Source organism: Mastigoproctus giganteus, chromosome 2 (genome assembly GCF_048544385.1).
Source record: "Mastigoproctus giganteus isolate SK-2022 chromosome 2, ASM4854438v1, whole genome shotgun sequence".
Classification (NCBI taxonomy): Eukaryota; Metazoa; Arthropoda; class Arachnida; order Uropygi; family Thelyphonidae; genus Mastigoproctus; species Mastigoproctus giganteus.
In genome coordinates, this window is record NC_143576.1 from 91306936 (window position 1) to 91327535 (window position 20600).

General features: G+C 35.9%; 1 protein-coding gene across 1 annotated transcript; it reads left to right on the forward strand.

Moving 5' to 3' along the window:
- Window positions 1-2178: 2178 nt before the first annotated feature.
- Window positions 2179-19646, forward strand: LOC150089415 (O-acyltransferase like protein-like). The gene is made up of 7 exons (XM_090389976.1): window positions 2179-2325; window positions 6507-6586; window positions 7929-8051; window positions 10425-10545; window positions 13211-13397; window positions 17095-17237; window positions 19368-19646. Exons 1-7 carry the CDS (start codon window positions 2179-2181, stop codon window positions 19644-19646), a joined length of 1080 nt encoding a protein of 359 aa, XP_090246102.1.
- The last annotated feature ends 954 nt before the right edge of the window (window positions 19647-20600 follow it).

Sequence of the window (20600 nt, forward strand, 5' to 3'; positions counted from 1 at the left end):
CACCCCAGCTGTAGACAGCTTTGTAGTGATGAGGTAGGCTCTAATAATCCTGTCTTCAAGTCCTTGTTAATGAGAGGAACAACCATCTATGGTCACTGGGACATGAAAGTGTACTGTGTGTGTCTCGGGGTTTGCGTTACTGAGATTGGTCACATTGGGATTTTCTAAAAATATTATTTTAATTTAACAAAAATTTAGCTTCCCAGATTGAGAATACTTCTCAAATAACACAAAGATTAATTTAATAGATAAGCACTCTTTTCTATTTGTTAAATTGCAGAAAGAGAAGAGATGAGAGTGAAAAATATTATTTCTTTATTTTATACTACTAATTCTATGGCTGATGGACACCGCGAAAGTTTCTTCACACCCACCCACTGATTTCTTCTTTTTCTTACTATTTAGTATTTGTTTTAATTTAAACATATGGAATAAACATGAAACATACGTTATGGAATCAAAAGCCGTTAGATTAATTCCTCAGATTCATTCTTCAAGATTCAGTTATGGTTAGTATATCAATCGCAAGTATAGATGCGACATGGAAAATTTTCCACAAACAGTCCTTTTTCTACAACAACTTTTCTATATACTTGTAGAAGAAACAAATCGCATAAAATATCCGAAACATAATAACTTACAGAAACAAATACAAATTCTATTAGTTGCTAGTCGCATCTAAGAGATGTAGCTGATGCACCATATGCTATAAATGTCCGAAAAGAAAAAGAATTCTGTTCTGTTACATTAAGGAATTCGAAGAATGTGTATTAGATATATTAAACGCGAAAAAAGATTTATAAACACCGGTGATAATGTGTATTTGAGAAGTCATTATTTTTTGCGAAGAGGTCTCCAGTCAAGGTGTGAAACAGGTATTATAATTAGGAAAACAAGAAAGAGAAAAATTAAAATCAAGAACAGCTGATACATGCTGAAAGTTACACAGCGTTATACTCGCTTTCTAATTTACTGTTTCTGATTTACTCTTTTAGCTTTTTAAAGATCATTCCAATTTAAAAAAAAGTTTCATATTAGAGCCACTAGAAAACTCATTCAATCTGCCCCATGTCTGTAATTTGCGTGTTCATTGATTGATTTGACTGTTTTGCTGGACTAAAAACCAGAAATTTCTGAGGGGACCTTAACATTTAAAATAACTGTAGAAAACTGTAAATAATTTGTAAATCAAATAACATAATCACGTTCTGAATCTGATAAGACTCATGCTCAATCTTAACAAGAAATTTCATACGCGCTGTTTTATTAAACGTTATGAATTTAGCACATTGAGAATTATCAACCATCTGATGTTGCTTTTTTATGTTTTAATATACTAACAACAATTTCAATATTACTGATAGTGTATTTACATTTTTAATGTTTATATTTTAGTGGGATTCTCACAGCATACAGCATTATGATGCAACAATCCAAAAAGAAAGGCTTAAACATTCCACTTTATATATTTCACCGATTTTGGAGGTAAGTCCAGATTTGAAATTCTTATTCATTTAGTTTCCAGTTGTAGTTTACACTAGTGGCGCCACAAAATCTCTAAATATCTCTAAATATTGTATTGACGCGCAAACTGACTGAATAATACATTTTCCTCTTTAAAATTCTGATTGAGGAATGCTTTCGTCGAAAGTAGAAAATTTTCCCTACATGGTAAATTTAGGCGCGCTCAAATATTTTGAACTTCACCTAATAAAGAGCAATTCACAATCATCAAAGAGGATTAGAGAATGAATCTTCCGGAACCTTGATCATTTTTGAAGAAATTAAAAGTGTTTACAAACTCGTACTTCGGATTGTCCAATAAGCTGGCGTTTCTACGCTTTTTTTGGTTACACCTGCTTTTGCAAAATACGTACACGAATATCCTTTGCGCATATAAATTCCGTGTTTTCAGTTAATGTAGATGTGATGTTTAAATTACCCTTTCCTTCATCTAGATGTTTATAAATTTAACGAAAAGTACACAAACACAATTGTATATAGTATTAATTTTTAAATTCTACTTCATTTTTTATTCTTTCTATATATATTTTGTCTCACTAAGTACTTAAATTGAAATATCTACACTTACAAATGTAACGTTTTAATTTAATATTCTTTTAATAAATATTTTTGTATCAAACATTTCATATGAACAGACTGACGCCAGGCTATATGATGGTAATCGCTTTGGTGATCCTGATGCCACTGATTGGTTCTGGTCCCATTTGGCATTTAACCCTTGATCCGATTGTTAAAAACTGCCGTAACAACTGGTGGACGAACCTGCTTTATGTTAACAACTACGTGAATTCTGCAGATGGGGTAAGTAAAAATATCAGATTTATAAATGCTTAACAGATTTATAAATGCTGTATACGAGGGGGAGTTCTTTTCCAGAGATAGAGATACCTTTATGAAATTAGATTAATTTTTTAAGACTCCAAATAGTCTGCCTTCTTTTTTGTCTTTATTTTGCCCTCATGAATACTAATGCTAAATCACTGTGTCAACGAAAAGTTTTGTTCTGTACGTAAATATTCTTAAACTTCTCTTTATGTGGGAACTGTTTTTCCAGGTTGAGTTCGGTTATTTATAATCATCATCAAGTCAAAAAAGCCATATGTTATTTTGATACGAGAGGTGTGCATGTGATTAACAATTTAAGTTTCCCAAAAAAAAATAGGCAACCTGCACCAAGACTGGCTGCCGAAAATCAAACCCAAGCCACTGAGACCCAAGATTTCATTCAATGTTCTTCAAGCAATTGGAAAGACCCAATCTGTTTCTGCTGCGGGTGAGAAAGACATTAGAAATTCCTTCAATCTTTGAAAGGAATCGAATGCAGATCTCTCCAGACAGCGATGTATGGAATGCTATGGAAGGCATTCTCTTAAGTCAAAGCATTTCAAATTTTTATGGCCGTGAAACCCCTTTAAAAATCTAAAATTCCTGCGGAACCCTTATATCATTAAAACTGTAATAATCAATAATAAATAAAAAAATAATTAAACGGTAAAGAATATATAGAAATTAAATAAAAAAGCAATGATAAAAAATTTGAACATTTAGGCGCCCAGAGTTTTCTGGACACTTCTGAATCTTGGCATTGTCTTAATTCGTATTGAAATTTTTAATAGAGTGTATCTAAAAATCCCTCATCTCACACTTCTTACTGTTCCATTAAAAAACAAATGATCGTAAAATCACATGTTTCTCTCTCTCTCTCTCTCTCACACACACACTAAAAATCTCAAGGAGCACCAAGTACCGAGGAAGCCAGTTTGAAACTTGTAGACCAAATATTGAATGAAATTTAAATTCTACCACTGTAGGGTGTTTCTTACTGTTGTAAGAAAGGCTATACTCTAGCATAATATCCACCTCAGATAAGAACACGGCCAAAATGAATGTATATGTAATACTAAATAGATTCAAATGGAATTAAAACAGTGTAAATCTTTGTACATGAGATTACACCGCCCATGAAACTTATTGTTCGCGAGAGTTCGTTTCACTCCAGTAAACAAATCCACGCCCTGTTAGCTAATTGTTATCCTAAGGGTGTCGCCTAAAGGGGAAAGGGAAAAAAATGTGTTCATTTTATTGTTACAGTCAGGATATTTGGGAGTGACACATATTTCCTTCACGACACCTGCACAGCCTAGCCATTTAATTAGCAGAACAAAATGTTTTTTTTTTTTTTTTTATGAATATTTCATTGTGAACCGTGCTGCCAAAGGCGGATATTTGTCATAACAGGCATCGTGGCATGCAAATTCCGAGTATCCAATAGAAATCGATCTATCACCTTACAGAGAACACGGGTTGCGACCACATCACTTCTTTCCCGTTTTTGGTTTTCTCAGTGGAACATCTACATCTTCAGTACTCAGAGTGACAAGTCATCGTCGTTTAGATGATTATTTAAAATGGCGGCCCGTTGGACAACTTGAAGCCGGGCAGTCGCAGGCGGAGGTGGCCCATTGGCGTAATGTGTCCCGCAGTGTCGTCTCAGCACTCTGAACGCAGTTTCAAGAGGCAGGAACCATTATAAGATGAGCTGGCCAAGGTCGCCAGAGGGCTACGTTAATCAGAATAGACCGCTATCTGGCTCTAACAGCAAGACGGAACCCTACGATGTCCTTTCATCAACTGTCTCTTGAGGTTGCTGCGGCCACAGGTGAAAACATTTCCAACCGGAATGTGTTGAGAACGCTCAGTTCAAGTGGACTCTATGCAAGGAAGCCAGTGGTTTGTATTCCATTAACTCCTATTGGCGTATAGAGGCGAACCCTGGAGGCCGCAACAAAGTACAAAAAAAATAATAATCCCATTAACCCAAACTACTGCAGAGCTTGTCGAAACTGGTGCCATGAACATGTGATTTCGAGCCCTGACAAATGGGGTACAGTTCTGTTCTCTGATGGGTCCCGTTTCAGCCTACAAACAGATTCTAGACGTTATTTCATCTTGAGATAACGAGGAATGGGGTACAAGCCCTCCAACATCAGCGAAAGGGACGTTTACGGTGGAGGCGGCGGTGTTCTCTTGTTGGGTGGAATAGTGATCAACTGCCGCATCCTTCTTCATGTTTTTGACAGTGGTACCGTAACTGCGCAGAGGTACCGAAAACAGATCCTGGAACCTATGTGCAATCTTTTAGGGGTGCGGTTGGTACAGATTTTCTTTTCATGCACGACAATGACACTGCACATAGAGCTCAAGTGGTAGAGGAATATCTTAAAAAGTGATGATATCCAAGGACTGCCATGCGCAGCACGATCACCTGACTTAAATTCAATCGAATATGTGGGAAGCCCTTGGACATCGCATTGCACGCCGACAGCCAACTGCTCGGTCACTTGATGAGCTAAAGTCTGCGCAGGTGGAAGAATGGGATTTGTCGCCAAAGAATCTTATAGGCACCTTTATATCGAGCATGCTTCACCACTTTCAGGGTTTTTTAGCCGTTGGAGGGGATCATACGCCGTACTGATATCATGCGACGATATTTTTGAGCATCTTTTATCGACTTCTAATGTGACCGTTTTGCTAATTGGTATACAACCCCTATAAATGTCCCTTATATCTGCCCGCAGTTTTCGCTGTCTCCTCATTTCATCGTTATTCTGTGGCACACCACGATACCAAATTTTGTACCACTTCATCGCAAGCTGCACGTTTCTACGTGTTCTGTTAATTTTGTCGAGCAGTGTATGATGTATGGGTGAACCGTTTTGTAAGCCGCGTAAGGAACGATTTGTTGCACACAGTTGTGTTTAATGTGGTATAAGTGAAAAAAAATTACTATCAGAGAACTGTCCGAGGTTTACGGCGACAAAGGTGTGAACTAATCTGCAATTTGCAAGTGGCACACAGACGTATTAAAGATGGCTCAGAATCTGTGGCAACGATAATTCTCCAAGACTTATCAATGAATGATTTTCGGGAGTCTTCTACGAGTGAGTTCATCGATGGTGCAAGTGTATATTCCTGAAGGAGACTTTTTAGAAAAGGTGAGAACACCGGTAGATCTGAGAGACGATGATTAAAATTAAGGTAGGACCATTCTGTGAATTAATTGATCAACGAATATAACTGTGTATTTTATACAAATACTTTCAGGTGCATAAGGATGGTTATTTTAAGGTTTCAAATTTTTATGGTTGTTGTCAGTTATTTCCAGAGTCTTACTACAGTTGCGAATACTGCATATTGGTCCGTGCACCTAAAATCTTAAGTCAATATCATCTAAAAGTATCACTTAAAATCTTAAGCACAACATTTTAGATGGTACTGAATTTCGCAGCACATATGAACGCTTCGAAACACGCGCTCAAGGATTTTTCGATCAATTTATTCACAAGGAATTGGGTTCGGATTATTATTTTAAAATACGTCATGTCTCAGAATACAGCTTTAAAAGAGTATCTAAAGCTCACTGTGAATATAGAAAAAATGCTATCCATTTTCGTTTCTTATTTCTTTTATATAATTAACTAAATATAACTATATTAACTGTAACCCACTCTGAAGCCTGACGATGAGAAACAGTGTTCTAGATACATCGCCTAACTGTTAAAGTGTTTCTATTGAGGTGTTTTCAATCAACATTTTTAATAGCATTTTCAATAAAACAGCTTAATCTGAAAGATAATTCATATCAATACGATGTAACCACGTAACTCCTCCTTCTTTCAACTAATTATTTTCCATTTTACTAATGTATTTTAGTAATAACTAAAATTATATGAATTATTACTAAAATACAAACATTAGTGCGTTATTATAATCCCTTTAATAATGATGAGTTCACTTTGATTTTGCATTCATGTATCGCGCCTTGCATCTTATTATGGAGTAGCAAAAATAGATTACTACAATTAAATAAACGAAGGGAAAACAGTAAATAGGTTCTTTTTTAATGGATCTTCTCTAATGATACTAAATCTAAAGCAATAGTATCTCTTACACTTACGCTATAATATCGTGCTTCGTTTCAGTGTCTCGAGCATAGCTGGTATTTGTCTATGGATATGCAACTCCATATTATGGGTCTTCTCGTCTTGCTGCCTCTTATCAGGTAAGTAGGTAATGCATGTAGTTTCATTAAAGCAACAAATGGTAATTTTTTCTTCGGAGAAATAAGAAAGAAAGTATTCGGCTATAAGGAAAAGTATAATCGAATCCAAAGAAATTAATAATTTTGCAGCCAATAATTTAAAATAAAACATAAGGATTTTTTATGATTAGTTTTTCCACTGGAATTTTCCCATCCTATAAAAGTCCATTATTTTTATTATCTCATTAAAATTTACCATACTGTCAGGAAAGATCTCCACTTCACAACTCAATCTGTGATTAATTAAAGATATCTCCCATCAGTTCAATAGCTTTTCTGTTAGACGCTTCTTCGATGATTTTATTTTACAGCATTCTGATTCCTTGAGCCCATTTCTCCTGTAACTCCTTTTCAACTGCAAAATACTATTTGATAAATTCATTTGACATTTCTGTTGGGCTTTCTATGGTTCTTCCGCTACATTAAATAAGGGGTTTATCTTATTCACTTTCCTCTTTTTGTATTCACGTATGAGTAGAACTACTTGTCCCCATTATTATCTCTCTTTGTTAGTGATTTCTCGTATTTAGTTTCCTCCTGTTTGCGATATAAATATGCTCCTTTTGCTCAATTAAGCCCTTAAAATCTCCTTTCATCCGTTTTGATGACTTCTGCTCTGCAATGAATGCAACATCTGTTTTATGACATCGAGAATGAATTCCTCCATTACTTTCCATAAAAATCCCTACAGTTAATCGAGCCTAAGCAATACTTTAGTCCGCTATAAACACATTTCCTGAAATTGAAGCCTTTCACCTTTTCCTTTGAGTACAGATTTTTTTTCGGATACTGTCCATTAAATAAGGCTAATTATTGCATTCATTGTCAAAATGATTAGTTCTAAACTTCTCTGACTTTTCTTAAATTTTCTCTTCGTACGTTGGAACGGCTGTATATGTCTAGAGAAGTTAACAACAGCGAGAATACCAGAACTTCACCGTATTGAGCGGTTGCGTGGGCTTTAACCACGGTAAAATAATACAAGGGAACTATTGTACACTCGCCGCGTTTGACAACGCAGCTACGGCTGCTGTCAAATCAAAAACAAACAAACAAACAAAAAAAAAGACTCCTATGTTGGATCTGATTACGTATATTCGGTTATTAAAGTCATCATGAAACTGTTTAAACTTTACACCACGTGTGAGTAGTAGCAACATTTTACCTGAATTTCAACATTGTTTCTTGAATCAAAATCTTTCAATGAACTCGTTGAAGGTTGGATGAAGTCTAACGCAACACACCGTATAAGAGATTTCATAAGAAAATCAGAGTTAAGCATAATCCTTAATTTCTCTTACAGGTGGCCAATGGTTGCAGCAATAATTGGACTGTTGCTTACCGTCGTCAACATGATTGTTACTGGGTTAATTAACATATATTATGACCTTCCACCATCTGGACTTGGTCTCTTTCCCGATCCTGAGTAAGTAATACCCTGGAACCTTGTAAACGGATCATTTTGTTTACATTTTACTTGGTACTTATGGAGAATCGCAAACTTAATATCGAATACAATCACTGTAAATAATTTTATTTTGAATTTTTTTAAATTTATAATGTTCATATATGCAAACTGATCATCTGTACAAAAAGAAGCAAGTTTACAAATTATAAATATTTAAACTGTTTTGGAAATTCAGATCTACATTTTTTCGAACAGAATCCAGCCTTCTCTATGTGATCTGTATTTTTCTGATCATTTCATCACTCACCTTCATAGATGTCGCTGGACAATAACATCAAGTAATGATGATACGACCATTTAAATTCAGCATGGGACAATATTCGATAATTGTTTTCCTGACAAAGTGTTGCATACTGTATAATAAGAGCATTAATCTCAAAATTTATCCCAACCAGAGGTTAAACTACTAGTGAGAGGACTACTCTATAACTTTAGCCATTGCGTGAGTGATTTGTGAGCTATAAAGTTTTGAAACGGTGAAAGAAAATGTGTTGCGTCAGATAATACAACAGCCATTACGCCATTATGAAGTTGAAGGACAAGAATGTTTTTAGAAGCGGATGGCTTCTATTGATGAAACGTGACAGAAGCTTCTACAGCCAAAACTCAAATTACAGTCTACTCGTTGAAGAAATTTCAGAGCATTGAGGAGACTTCTAAGAAAGTGAATTGTAGCATTCAGCAACTGATAAGAATGGACTGCTAACCGAAGTGTTAATTGGCAATTTTTGCGCATTGCGTCCTTTGCTTATAGTATTAATCTTAGTATTGGTATTGGCCATGTAGTGCAAGGAAACCATAGGCATTTGCTATTATTTAATATGATAGTTGTCACAAGTGCCTCATGACTTTAAGTAGGGTAGCAAAAGAACGGAAAAAAATACCTGGTTAGTGAATTAATACAAATCGTACTCGAAACGATTCTGACATAAACACAGATTTTGTTTTAAAATTTACCATTTTTCCTTATATCTGAATCATATCCTATTAAACAACCACAGTTCATATCTGTATTCATTAGTCGCTTCACCAATTACACTGATCAAGGAGCCTTTAATGAGACCAAAATCTAATATTCGTAGATGTTTCAAATAATTACAGAACCGTTGGGAGAAGTGTGTAGATGCAGAGAATACTTTTGCAACAGACCTCGTTTACAAGAGGCAAATCTGCGTTGAATTTTCCATTCCTGGGAATCGCCACTAGGGATCTCACCTGGATGCAGCAAATAAAGATTTCAAGAAAACGAACCAAAACGAGAATATTTACTAGTATAAACTCAAGTAGGCAGTACATGTCTGGAACTCTTAAAACCAGAAAGAAATATCAGAATTATTAACTACTTATTGTTGATATAACTCAAAAATGAACAACCATGTCATAGTCTCTTCTTCAAACCGTTCAAAATTATCAAAGATAAAGATAAACCTTCTTCGAGACTCATATTACGAATCCAAAAGCAGTAATTAAAATACTTTTATGAGCCTTATTAATCAAAGTATATCAAATTCGTTTCCTCTTCCAGGGAACCGATAAGAATGGTATCTTAACACAAGATATACTCATTGAAATCAACTCCTAAGGTATAAAGAAGCAACTTAAGCATCGTACTCATGGATTGAGTCCAGCTGATTCCATCCTTAAGATTCTAAACCTTTTGCTTTGACAATGTTCTAGGTCGAATTGCATGTTTGTAGGATTAAAAACAAAGGAATATCCTACAAACTGCAATCTTGAAAAGGACTCAGTTAAGTTCTTCTGGCATAGAGGGGATTTCAATTCACAATTATTCAGTTTCGGAACTGTTGGAAGAAATGTGTTGGCTGTAGAGAGTAGCATACTATAATTTGAAGCTGGTTGAACGAGGTCAATTTTTTTTGTTTCCTGCGGTATCAACCTACCACCACAAAGGGTAATTGCAGTAAGGTTACCATAAGAGCCCACACCCACAACAACATGTCATTGACATTAAAGGAGTAAAAGACTTAATTCTCTCTTCATAACTGATGCTTCATCGGAGCAGTGATAAATTTGGCATTTTCAGAGGAGCCCTAACAGGGAACGCTTTCTGTGGAACTCATCTGGTACGAAATAATAACCTGGTTTCTTCCATCCACTTGCACAAAATATAACTAAAGATTTTCAAATGAATTAATTTATACAGTGTGATTAATTAATTTATATTTTCTAAATCTATTTTAAAAATATCCGAAACCCAACCTTTTAATAGTTTAGTACATAATATTTTTTCATAGTTCAAATCATGCATATTCAAATTGTAAGAAGATTTTTAAAATTACTATTTTGTATAAATAATTCATTTTCTTACAGTGACAGAATAAGAGTGTTGGAAGTCATCTATAACAAACCGTATGGTCATGCTGGGGCTTATTTCGTTGGAATTGCTGTAGGCTATATTTTGGTGAAGAAGCCCAAGTTTAAAATTCGACCTGTATGTACGCCTCTATTTGCTCTTATTAATGTATTGTTAAGATAGACATACAGCATATTATAATTACTTTACGTTTTATGTTACAAGTTTGTGTAACTGCTTTATAAGGTTATAACGGAACTTAATCAAACGTTTTACTTTTCAAAGTTCACATTTGTGAAGAAAATTAGAGAATCACTGCACAATCAATTGGACAATATAATCTATTGCACTGATATCCAATGGCCCCAATGACTGTACAAGTTCACGGACTGATGTGAACTGTGATTATTAAGTTCTCCAACAAATATAGACCTAGCATATGCAAACTGGCGTGCAGCCATTTTTCTAAAATATTCAACCACGTCACAGGAACACCTCATTCATGAATTACAACTGCAAAAAACAAAGCACCTTTCAATTATCGCAGTGAAATATTTGATGTTATTCTAGATGGATTTTTCTGAATTTACTGGCTGTTGAGTCATCGGGAGACACTGAATTGGAACAGTCATAAAGGCCAAGTAACGAGTTGACCTGCCACCAGTTGCCAGCGGGTTGTGGAATCGGTTCCAAGAAACCCAAACCTTTTTCAGACGTTCACAGTAGGTCGTGGACCATCAGCAGTGCGGAGGAAAGGTTACCATCTGTCTCCTTTCCCTAAGCAATCGATGGTTGAACGGCAATGAGCTACTTGGACGTTTTTTAGGCAAATAGATGTCAACCCGAACGGTCCAAAATTCTCAGCACAGACATGAATTTCTTGCGAGAATAACTACAGCATGTATTCCATTAGTGCGCGACATCATAAAGCCAGAAGAATATTTGGCACTCGAATATATATTGTAATCGGATTGATGTGGAATGGCATAATGTGCTCTTCACAAGTGAATTCAGCTACGGCTTGTAATCAAGTATTTGTCGAGTTATAACATGGCGTGAAAGGACTAGAAACAATATTGTGTTCATACAGGCACCTAGTCAATTAGATGAAAACGGATTGCTGGCATGGAGGTATTATTAGTCTTTGTGATCGTCCAGACTTCCACATCATCAGGAACGGGATCAATGACTGCAAGCAGTTATTAAGATAAGATCCTGCGGCCCATGATGTTCCCTGTGGTGCTATAGGCAAAGAGTTCATTCTGATTAAACATTAACTCTCAATCCCACTCCATAGGGCAGAGCAGGCCAACAATATATTGGGAAATGAGGCATCATCCATATGAATTTGCCTACTTGTGTCCTCATAAAAGCCTAAATTCTCTCGACCACATATGTTATGGCTTAGTTAGGAAGATGTACTGCAATTCGTCTGGACCATTCAATCACACTTAATCAGCTATCGCATGCTGAATAAATATCACTGGACAGTGATCATGACCATACAGAAACATGTCTGGGTGTTGCGGGGACAGGGAATCATACTAAAATCATCGTCTGTACACATTATCCGCAACGGTGACAGAAACTATTCCTATAAATCTTGAACTATTCTCATTCTAATGCGTCAGTCTCTAATAAAACTGAAAGTACTGTTCAACCGTGGAGTTGCTCTGAAGTTCCGATCAGCGCATGCCAGAAATATATGGTGATCGAAACTTAGTTTTAACTACATCATAAGGTAAATATTACCATCATATTTACACAAACGTCTTTTGCACATTTTGTAATCCCCTAATTTTTAATTTATTTTTACCAGTATTCAATCTCAACGAATACCCGGATGGATCGATTAGAGAAGTCAGATGCTATAACCTAGTTTCTTGAAAGCAGTGGCGACAGAACCTCCCGAAGACCGAGAGATTTTCTGGTAGTCTTGTCTCCAAATCCCAAAATGAGTGACTGGTATTAGGAAGATTGAAGCCGGTTTAGTTAGAATATTCAGGACAGCCGCTTATATCTGTCAGTCCGCCACTGCTTGAAATTATATAAACATTCGCGGTGGAAATTACTAGTACATTGATCTTTAAATGATAAATAAAAGGTTTTAATGACTTATAAAATACTGGATATTACCAGATGACTAATATAAGATATTACCAGTGGTAGATGCTGACTGTATCTAATTTCTGGTATGATATAACTTCGTAACTTTGACAGAGTCATTCTTTTTATTAATATCTTTATTAATTTCGTCGTCCTCCTACAACGAGTGGAAGAGGACCGAGTTCGAATCCCGTCAATCATGAGAGGAATTTTATGAACTATTTTACAACAAGACTGAGTTAGTCGGTCTCAAGCGAGAGTAGCATGGTTTTTCGTCTAGCAAAACAGCAAATCGATCACAGAACACACGAAATTTACAGACATATTATATGGCGCTATATGGCCTGAACCCTACAACAGAAACAACAGTAGTTAGTCGGTTGTTTGTACTTGAACGGTACAAACAACTGGCTGGTGCCCAAAGGATAAATGGACCCGCCATGGATTCCGGAGGCGCGTTGTGCACCATCCTCATGAATCAGAGGAACTTAGTCAGTCAGTGGCAACTGCTGTATGAATAAAAAGAATACTCTTTGCAAGTCAGGATTAACCAATCACTGTAATAAAGTTTCTTTGAAGAGGTATCAATTTATATAACAGTAAAATATGAAATTTTCATTTTTATACGGCAGTGTAAGTAAACTATCTATACCTTAGGCATAATTTAAAATCATAGATTTCCTATATTATTTTTCAGTTGTTCTTATTTATTGGGTGGGTCATTGCCACTATTATGAATGCCAGCGTGGTCTACGGTGCTTATGGTTGGAATAATGGTCATCCATGGACGCCCGTTATAGCTGCTCTTTATTCTGCTACTTGTAAAACAGCCTTTGGTTTAGGAGTGGCATGGGTTGTTTTGTGCTGCGCTTCAGGAAACGGAGGTAAGTGTTAGTTTGTTTCAATTTGAAGGCAGTGGTGTAGCATTTTACGTATACACGGTGGTAAATTCATTCGTGTTGGGAATGGTTCTTATTGCAGCAGTGATGCTTTCCAGTACTGCATCAGATTTTTTTTCAAACTATTTGTTATAGTTGCGAAGTTAGTGCCATTAACTTCTATACGACAACAGGGGATGCTTAAATGTAGTATATTGAATAGTTTAGAAGCCTTTCTTACACTTATTTTCAAACTTTTCACTCTTATACTAATGGCATTACATTTTTCAGGGTCCCTCGTTCTAAGCGAGTTATCATGGCGATTTCCAAAGCGATTTCGAAGCATCTTCTCTCCAAATGGTTCATTAAAGAGAATATTAAAGTATTTTAATTTACAAAGTTATTTCATTTTTTGCTCCTTCCAAATAATGAAGTAAGCTTCCTATGAAGAAAGTAAAGCCCCTTTATTCTTATATATATATATATATATATAAGAACAGAAATGCCAGCACAAGGAGCTGTAGTTGCAGTGGATATAGCAGACTCACGCCTCCAGGATTTCACAGAACTTTAGGTAATTGAGCACAAGGAGCTGGAGTTGCAGCCAAAATAAAGCATGGAACACTTTTGCCGAAATGCCACAATAGAAAATTTTCTAAGCTAAAAACGACTCAAAGCTGAAACTCGCCGAATTCGTAGAAAAGCAGAACAGGATGCGTGGATTGGATTCACTTCTGCCATTTGCAGAAACACCGATTCCAGAATAATCTAAAGAAAGCTCCGCACCCTTAGCGGAAGGTTTCAGCAAACTTCGTCTCCTATCTTTGAAAGCTGAAAATATTTATTTTCAGATAGACATTGCAAAGGCATTATCCGAAGCACTCACCGCCACCTCATCCTCTGCTTCTTATGAGGGCCCATTTAGTCGCACAAAGAAGTCTGCGGAACAATATAAAGCTAACTTTGCTGAAAATCAATAATATTCTCGTCAGCTACCGTTCATTATTAGTGAACTCAGCGAAGGCTATACAAAATTCTCGAAATGTACTGCTGGATCACATTGCAATGATTACATAATGCTTTGCCACCTTAACTCCAACTCCAAATCAGTTGCAATTTCATATATATTATTGTCAAAGTTTCCGGGCTAAGATTTGGAAAAAAATTAACCATACCTACCAACCACGTGTCAAAAAAAAGATATAAACTTACTGGGTTGGGCTAGAAGTTGGAGATCTACGAAATATAGTAGACGGCAAGAAATCGGAGGGCATTGAGAGCAGTGTTAACGTAGATCTCGTCCAATCGGAATTCAGGGAGGTCATGGGAACTGATATTAGTACCAGGACGGTATAGAGGGAACTGCACAGCAAATAATCTTTATGGAAAAGTTAAAGCACTCAATGTACAGCACGTCAACTTGCCTTATACACGTGACTGATAGTAAGTGGTCTCTGGAACGTTGAAAAGCTGCATAATAGAGTGACAAATTACACAACTTTTCGACCTGATGACTGTGTCAAGGTCTGGCAGATAAATATCATTTTATTTACTAAGATAATCATAACTTACATGTTCTGAAAGCTATAAAGGGGGCTTAGGTTAGTATAAATGCAACAACATATAGTATTTACGTTCAATAAAAGAAAATCATACAGAGATTAATAAAAAAGAACTACAGACTACACATAAAAAGTCCCGCATACGTATAATAACATTCTTAAAGAATACAATTACAGTGTAGGTATTATAAGCTTGAAAATAGCAGATTAAAATTATTTTTGAGATAAGAGGTCGGAAGTTTTGGCTAAGAATCATTTTAATGTTAGTATAAACGATTTTTTTGCTGATATCTTCAAAGTATCTAGAGGAAGCAGATTAATAGTAATATTTAACTGTTTGATTACTTGTAGTGGGGATAGGAAATAACTTGTCTTTGCTTTTCAGACTTTTCGTTTTGTAATAGGAATCGAGGACGGTGTTATTCTACTCTTTCTAAGCTGGATATTCCATATTACCTTTGTCCAAATAGAGGGTGAAAGCAAGATGTTATTGTACGGTTTGTTAAGAGTGAATACAGATTTTAATTGAATATTCCTGTCAAGAGAACAGCAGCCAAGACTGAGGTAGATCTGGAAAGGGAATACTGAAACCTGATTTCAAGTTGATCCATTTTAGAAGTTGATACTCAAAAGAACAAAGTGTTTTTTGTTATAAACTCAACTTTCCTAAGTTGAGATGCCCGCAGAACGTCATCTACCAGCGCGTGCCGTCAATAATGTGAAGTTTGGCGAAGGTGCTCTTACCGTTTAGGGTTATCTTTTGTGGTTGGGTTAAACCGCTAAACGTCGTTCCTAAGAACAATGAACACCATACAGTTCATTAAAATTTTGGACAATTCCGCTCTTCCTACACTGTGACAGCAGAAGAGGGGGGACATTTTTTTTTGTTTCAGCATGGTAATGCACAAATCATACTGTACAGACTATATTGACATGGATAGGCAAAAGTTTCATTGCAGCCCCCGAGTTCTGACCTTACCCCATTGAGAGGATCTAAAACGTCGGATTCGAGCCACACCAAATCGCTCATAATCAATATCTGAAGTGACCACCGTGTAGAAGGAGGAATGAATCAAGCTTTGTCCTTCCTATTTTCAAAAATTAGTTCTGAGTCTACCGGCGAGAATAAAGTGTAAAACTAAGGCCAAAGATGAGCCGACTTCTCATTAAATTTAAATATAATTGTTAAATACTAAAATTTTTATTTATAAAATAAAAGGTGTCCGGTTGCTTTGGCAATATACTATACGTTTCTACATGTCTGTCAGCCCTATATGTTTTTTTATTTTGGTAATATGCCTTCAGATCTATTCTTAATTTTTTCGAAGAGTCCAATCATAGTTATGGAGGAAGATTCTTTTACTTGCTTCCAGGCTGCCCTCGTGGGTAGAATCGCCGTCCTCCCCACACTGGTGGAAAAGATCTGAGGCCTAGTTCCATCAATGCCTGGATAAATTTTTATGGACCTTTTTCACGAAGTGGCTGAGGTTGTCGGCTCAAGCGAGAGTACCATGGTTTTTTCCTCCCGAAAACTCGGGAGGAAAAAAGAAAATCAAACAGAAAATTGACCTCAAAACATACGCAATTTACAGACAATATACATGAAGCAATATAGTCTTAGTCACTGATGCTTCTAAAACCGTACTATAACGACAGCCTTCCGGTTTTTCAGTCTACTACACAAAGCAGGCTCGTGCCATTACGCATTCTAGTCTTGTTCAGGACTGATATAATGTCTAGAGGCGGAGTATCAATAACACCGTTACCAATTGCGAGTTATTATGAATGTTACTATTGACTGTGAACTGAGTCCAGAAAGCTATCTCTAAGACGAATACAAGACGAATTTAGAATCTCAATAGTAAAGGGGTTTCCAGTGTTATATTTAGCGACCACCACAGAACAAAGGACCAGATCTGCAACGGAGTCAAGGTACTCTTTGGTGTACTAGTTCATTAACATTGGTAGTATTTCCACCATCGTTTGCCTTATGGATGGTAACTGAGGTCTTCAGGCGTTGGGATTTCATATCTATGAATTGAATGAAATCAAAGTTATTTTATTTACTTAGTTATCCAACTAATACCAGTTGTTGGAAACATCTGTATTTTAGTGAGCTGAAATTTAAATTTTTATTCTAGGTGTCGTAAATAGCTTCCTAAGCTGGAAAGCTTGGATTCCACTAGGTAGACTGAGTTTCTTGGGTTATCTTGTGCATCCTCTAGTACAGTGGGTGTACACAGCGTTTCTTCATGAAAGAATCTATACAAGTAATTATGTATGGGTAAGTGATGAATCAATTATTTTTCTTTAATTTAGAACAATATCAATTCAAACTTTATTTCGATTAACCATTTAAATACGAACTCATGTAAGAAGAATGGAACCTTTTAATACATATCTACAGCTTTCGTGAGTATCACAAAGGAAAAGACCAGAGTTCAAGTTCCATCACTGTCGTGAGGAATTTTTATGGGCCTTTTTCACAACGTGTCTGAGTTAGTCGGTCTCAGGCGAGGGTAGCATGGTTTCTTCTCCCGAAACTCAGGTTTTTCGTCCAGCAAAATAGAAAATCGACGACAGAACACACTCAATTTATAAACAGCATACACGGAGCAAATGGCCTTAGTCGCTGATGCTCCTAAAACCTTATTTACAACAACAATAGCATAAAGTGGAATTCCAATAACATACTTAACAGCATATTGCATCATTGCAGTACATTCCTGAGGCCAGTGAGTCCCTATCTAATGACTTAGAATACTGTTATGCTTTCTTTCTTATATATTCGAAATGAAGCATGAAGTTCAGCCCTTCATCCACACCCTCGTGGTAGTACAGTTAGTAGAATCCGCGTCCTCCTTACACCGGGTGGAAAAGACCTGAGTGTTCGAATCCCATCAGTGACGCGAGGAACTTTATGGGCCTTTTTCGAAACGTCACTGAGTAAGTTGGTCTCATACGAGGGTAGCACACGAGGTTTTTTTCACACAGAAACTCGAGTTTTTCGTCCAGCAATTTGCAGACATAATATATAAGGCGTAATATGGCCTAACATGCAGATGCTCCTAAAACCAGACAACAACAACAACCTTCATCCAGGTGAACCCCCAATTCGACATGCAATCACTTGTGCACTATTGTGCCATTCATAAAAATTGTAAGTTGATATTTCTTCATTTTGTTAAAGACTATCTGCAGCAGAATTTTCATTTTAAAAGTAAAAAAAAAATAATTAAATCATCTGCAAAAGCAACGAACATTCACCAGTTTTCTGCGAACAAAGATGAATGTACAGCAAACCTTATTATCCAACATAGATAAACAAGTCTACTCTGATGCTGGTTAAAAAATACACTGTACAGCGCATAAAACTGTGCCAATATTGATGCATAAGCCTGTTAAAAATACACTCAAAAATTGTTGTTTAAACCATGGTCAGTTAACTTAGATAATTTAAAATTATGAATTATTGAAGCTTATTCTGCTTACAAAATTATTTGGAATTTAACACTTTGCTATAATAGGAGCTTTCAAGTTATATGATTTCCAAATTTATTTCTCATAAAATACTCAAGGTACAAAAATAACACGTATCTCCTAAAAATGACATTTGTTTATACCGTTTCTTCCAAGCTCTGAAAGCCGCTGCGAGGGTTGGTTTGGTGTATTTAGTCCTGGTTTCTCACGAACAAAAAAACAGACATTCGTGTCAACTTGTGTGAAGAAATGCTCATGCGAGTTGCTCCAGTATATGGTTGTTTATTCTGCGCTATTGTAACGGATTGAGAAAAGGATTCCACTGTTCAATCGTGAAACGAAGCGTCAGTCTGCCCAATGGATGTAAACTGAGTAACCATGACCCAGAAAGTTCCATGTTGTTGGATGGGCGGAGAAAACGATGGTTGCTGTTTTCTGGAAAAACTGATGGAATAATCTTTACACATCGTATTCTCAAGGACACTGCAGTGAGAGGAAACTCATATGAAGAGATTCTACCAGCTTTTCAGATGAAACAAGGACTGAATTATGTACATTCGGTTCCATCAGGACATTTTTCCGTCCCGTCGCGCTGCTACATACATTTTTTTTTTTTATAGAAAATAAAATTGAGGTTATTCCACATTATCCATACTCGTTTGACCTTACACTAGTGACTTTTAGTTGTTTCCGATGATGAAGGGTGCTAACGTTTCCTAGCAGATAAGCAGCTGCTTCAGCCTTTCATCAGTGGTCTAAGTACACCTCCAAACAAACCTTCACAGCTTGGAAGTAAAGGTGCGAGAAATATGTGTTCATTTAAGAGGTTATAATGAAAAATGAATGTTTCACTTTATTTTTTGCATTTCACGATAAATAAATTTGAAGATCATAAAATACAATGTAATAATTATTTTTTGTTTATTTGTTTCAGTTGTATATGGTTTTGGGCCATTTTATGCTTACAATGGCCATATCTCTTGGTTGTTCGCTCGCATTCGAAAGTCCTTTTCTAGCGCTTGAGAAAGTCATGTTCAATCCAAGAGGGGCAAAGGAGTCTACGTCTGAAGACGCACCGAACAAATACGTGGAACCACCGCCTTACAGCGAAGAGTTGAAACCAAGAGCGTACCAGAATGGAAGAGAAAATGGAGTAGCAAACGGTGGTTGTCGAAATGGAGGGGTTGAAAATAATGCTTTCTGCCGGCTATAAATATCTTTTGAAAAATCAGTTTTTGCGAGTGACAATTTATGTAACCCTTTGGGGGGTAAAGAATCTTGATGAGGCATGGAACACAGTTTTTGTACTGGAACTGTTTTGTTATGTAAATGCAGTCGATGTGTTAACCAGTATAACATGAATCATACCCATCTGAGTAGAGATATCATTATGCTTTAATATTCTCTCGTTATTCCTCAGAGGAAAGAAATAACTTTTCATTTTATCATCATCAGTTTTATAATATTTCAGTACATAATCATCGAGAAGAACGTTGACTCAAACAACACCGCACTTTGAAACTTTTCTTCGAGGAATTGAGCTGTATGGAAATTGTAATTAAAGTATGGTTAATAATCGTTATACCACAAAGATATTTCGATTCTGTTTTCCCATATAAAAATAATATTATTAATTTAATTCAATAAGAGGATCCATCTTATATTATATTTTAATATTATTTAATTTAATGCGAAATTTCAAAAAAAAAAAAAAATGCAGGTGGTTGAATTAGATTATAAACAAAGCTTCTTGATACTGAATGTAATTTTAATAACTATGTTGACCAAATGTTAAATAGACAAAATAAATATTTATTATATTATAGACGAATACTTGTGAATTATATTACGAGATATGGATATTGAACGCCACATAGTTATTGTTATTTTTTGCATTAATTCTAAAAATAATTTCTGTGAACCAAAAACTTCCAGATATTCACTACAATAATGAAATTGTTTAGTGATATTTTTATAGTTTAATTACGTTACTTTCGTATGAAAAAAAAATAATTAAATTGAAGTATGATTTGAATTATGTATAACTCCAGCTGTAAGATATATAAAAATATCAGGAAAGGCCCGGAAGCGGGCATATCAGTGCAATCAATCTTTCCTACTAAGCCTTTTTTGTCTGAAGAAATACTTATGTAGTTTTTATTATATA

Coding starts and splice junctions, on each gene's coding strand:
- LOC150089415 (XM_090389976.1), top strand. CDS start 2,179: ATGGTAATCGCTTTGGTGATCCTGATGCCACTGATTGGTTCTGGTCCC. Junction 8,052..10,424: donor GGTCTCTTTCCCGATCCTGA/GTAAGTAATACC, acceptor ATTTTCTTACAG/TGACAGAATAAGAGTGTTGG. Junction 10,546..13,210: donor CCAAGTTTAAAATTCGACCT/GTATGTACGCCT, acceptor ATTATTTTTCAG/TTGTTCTTATTTATTGGGTG.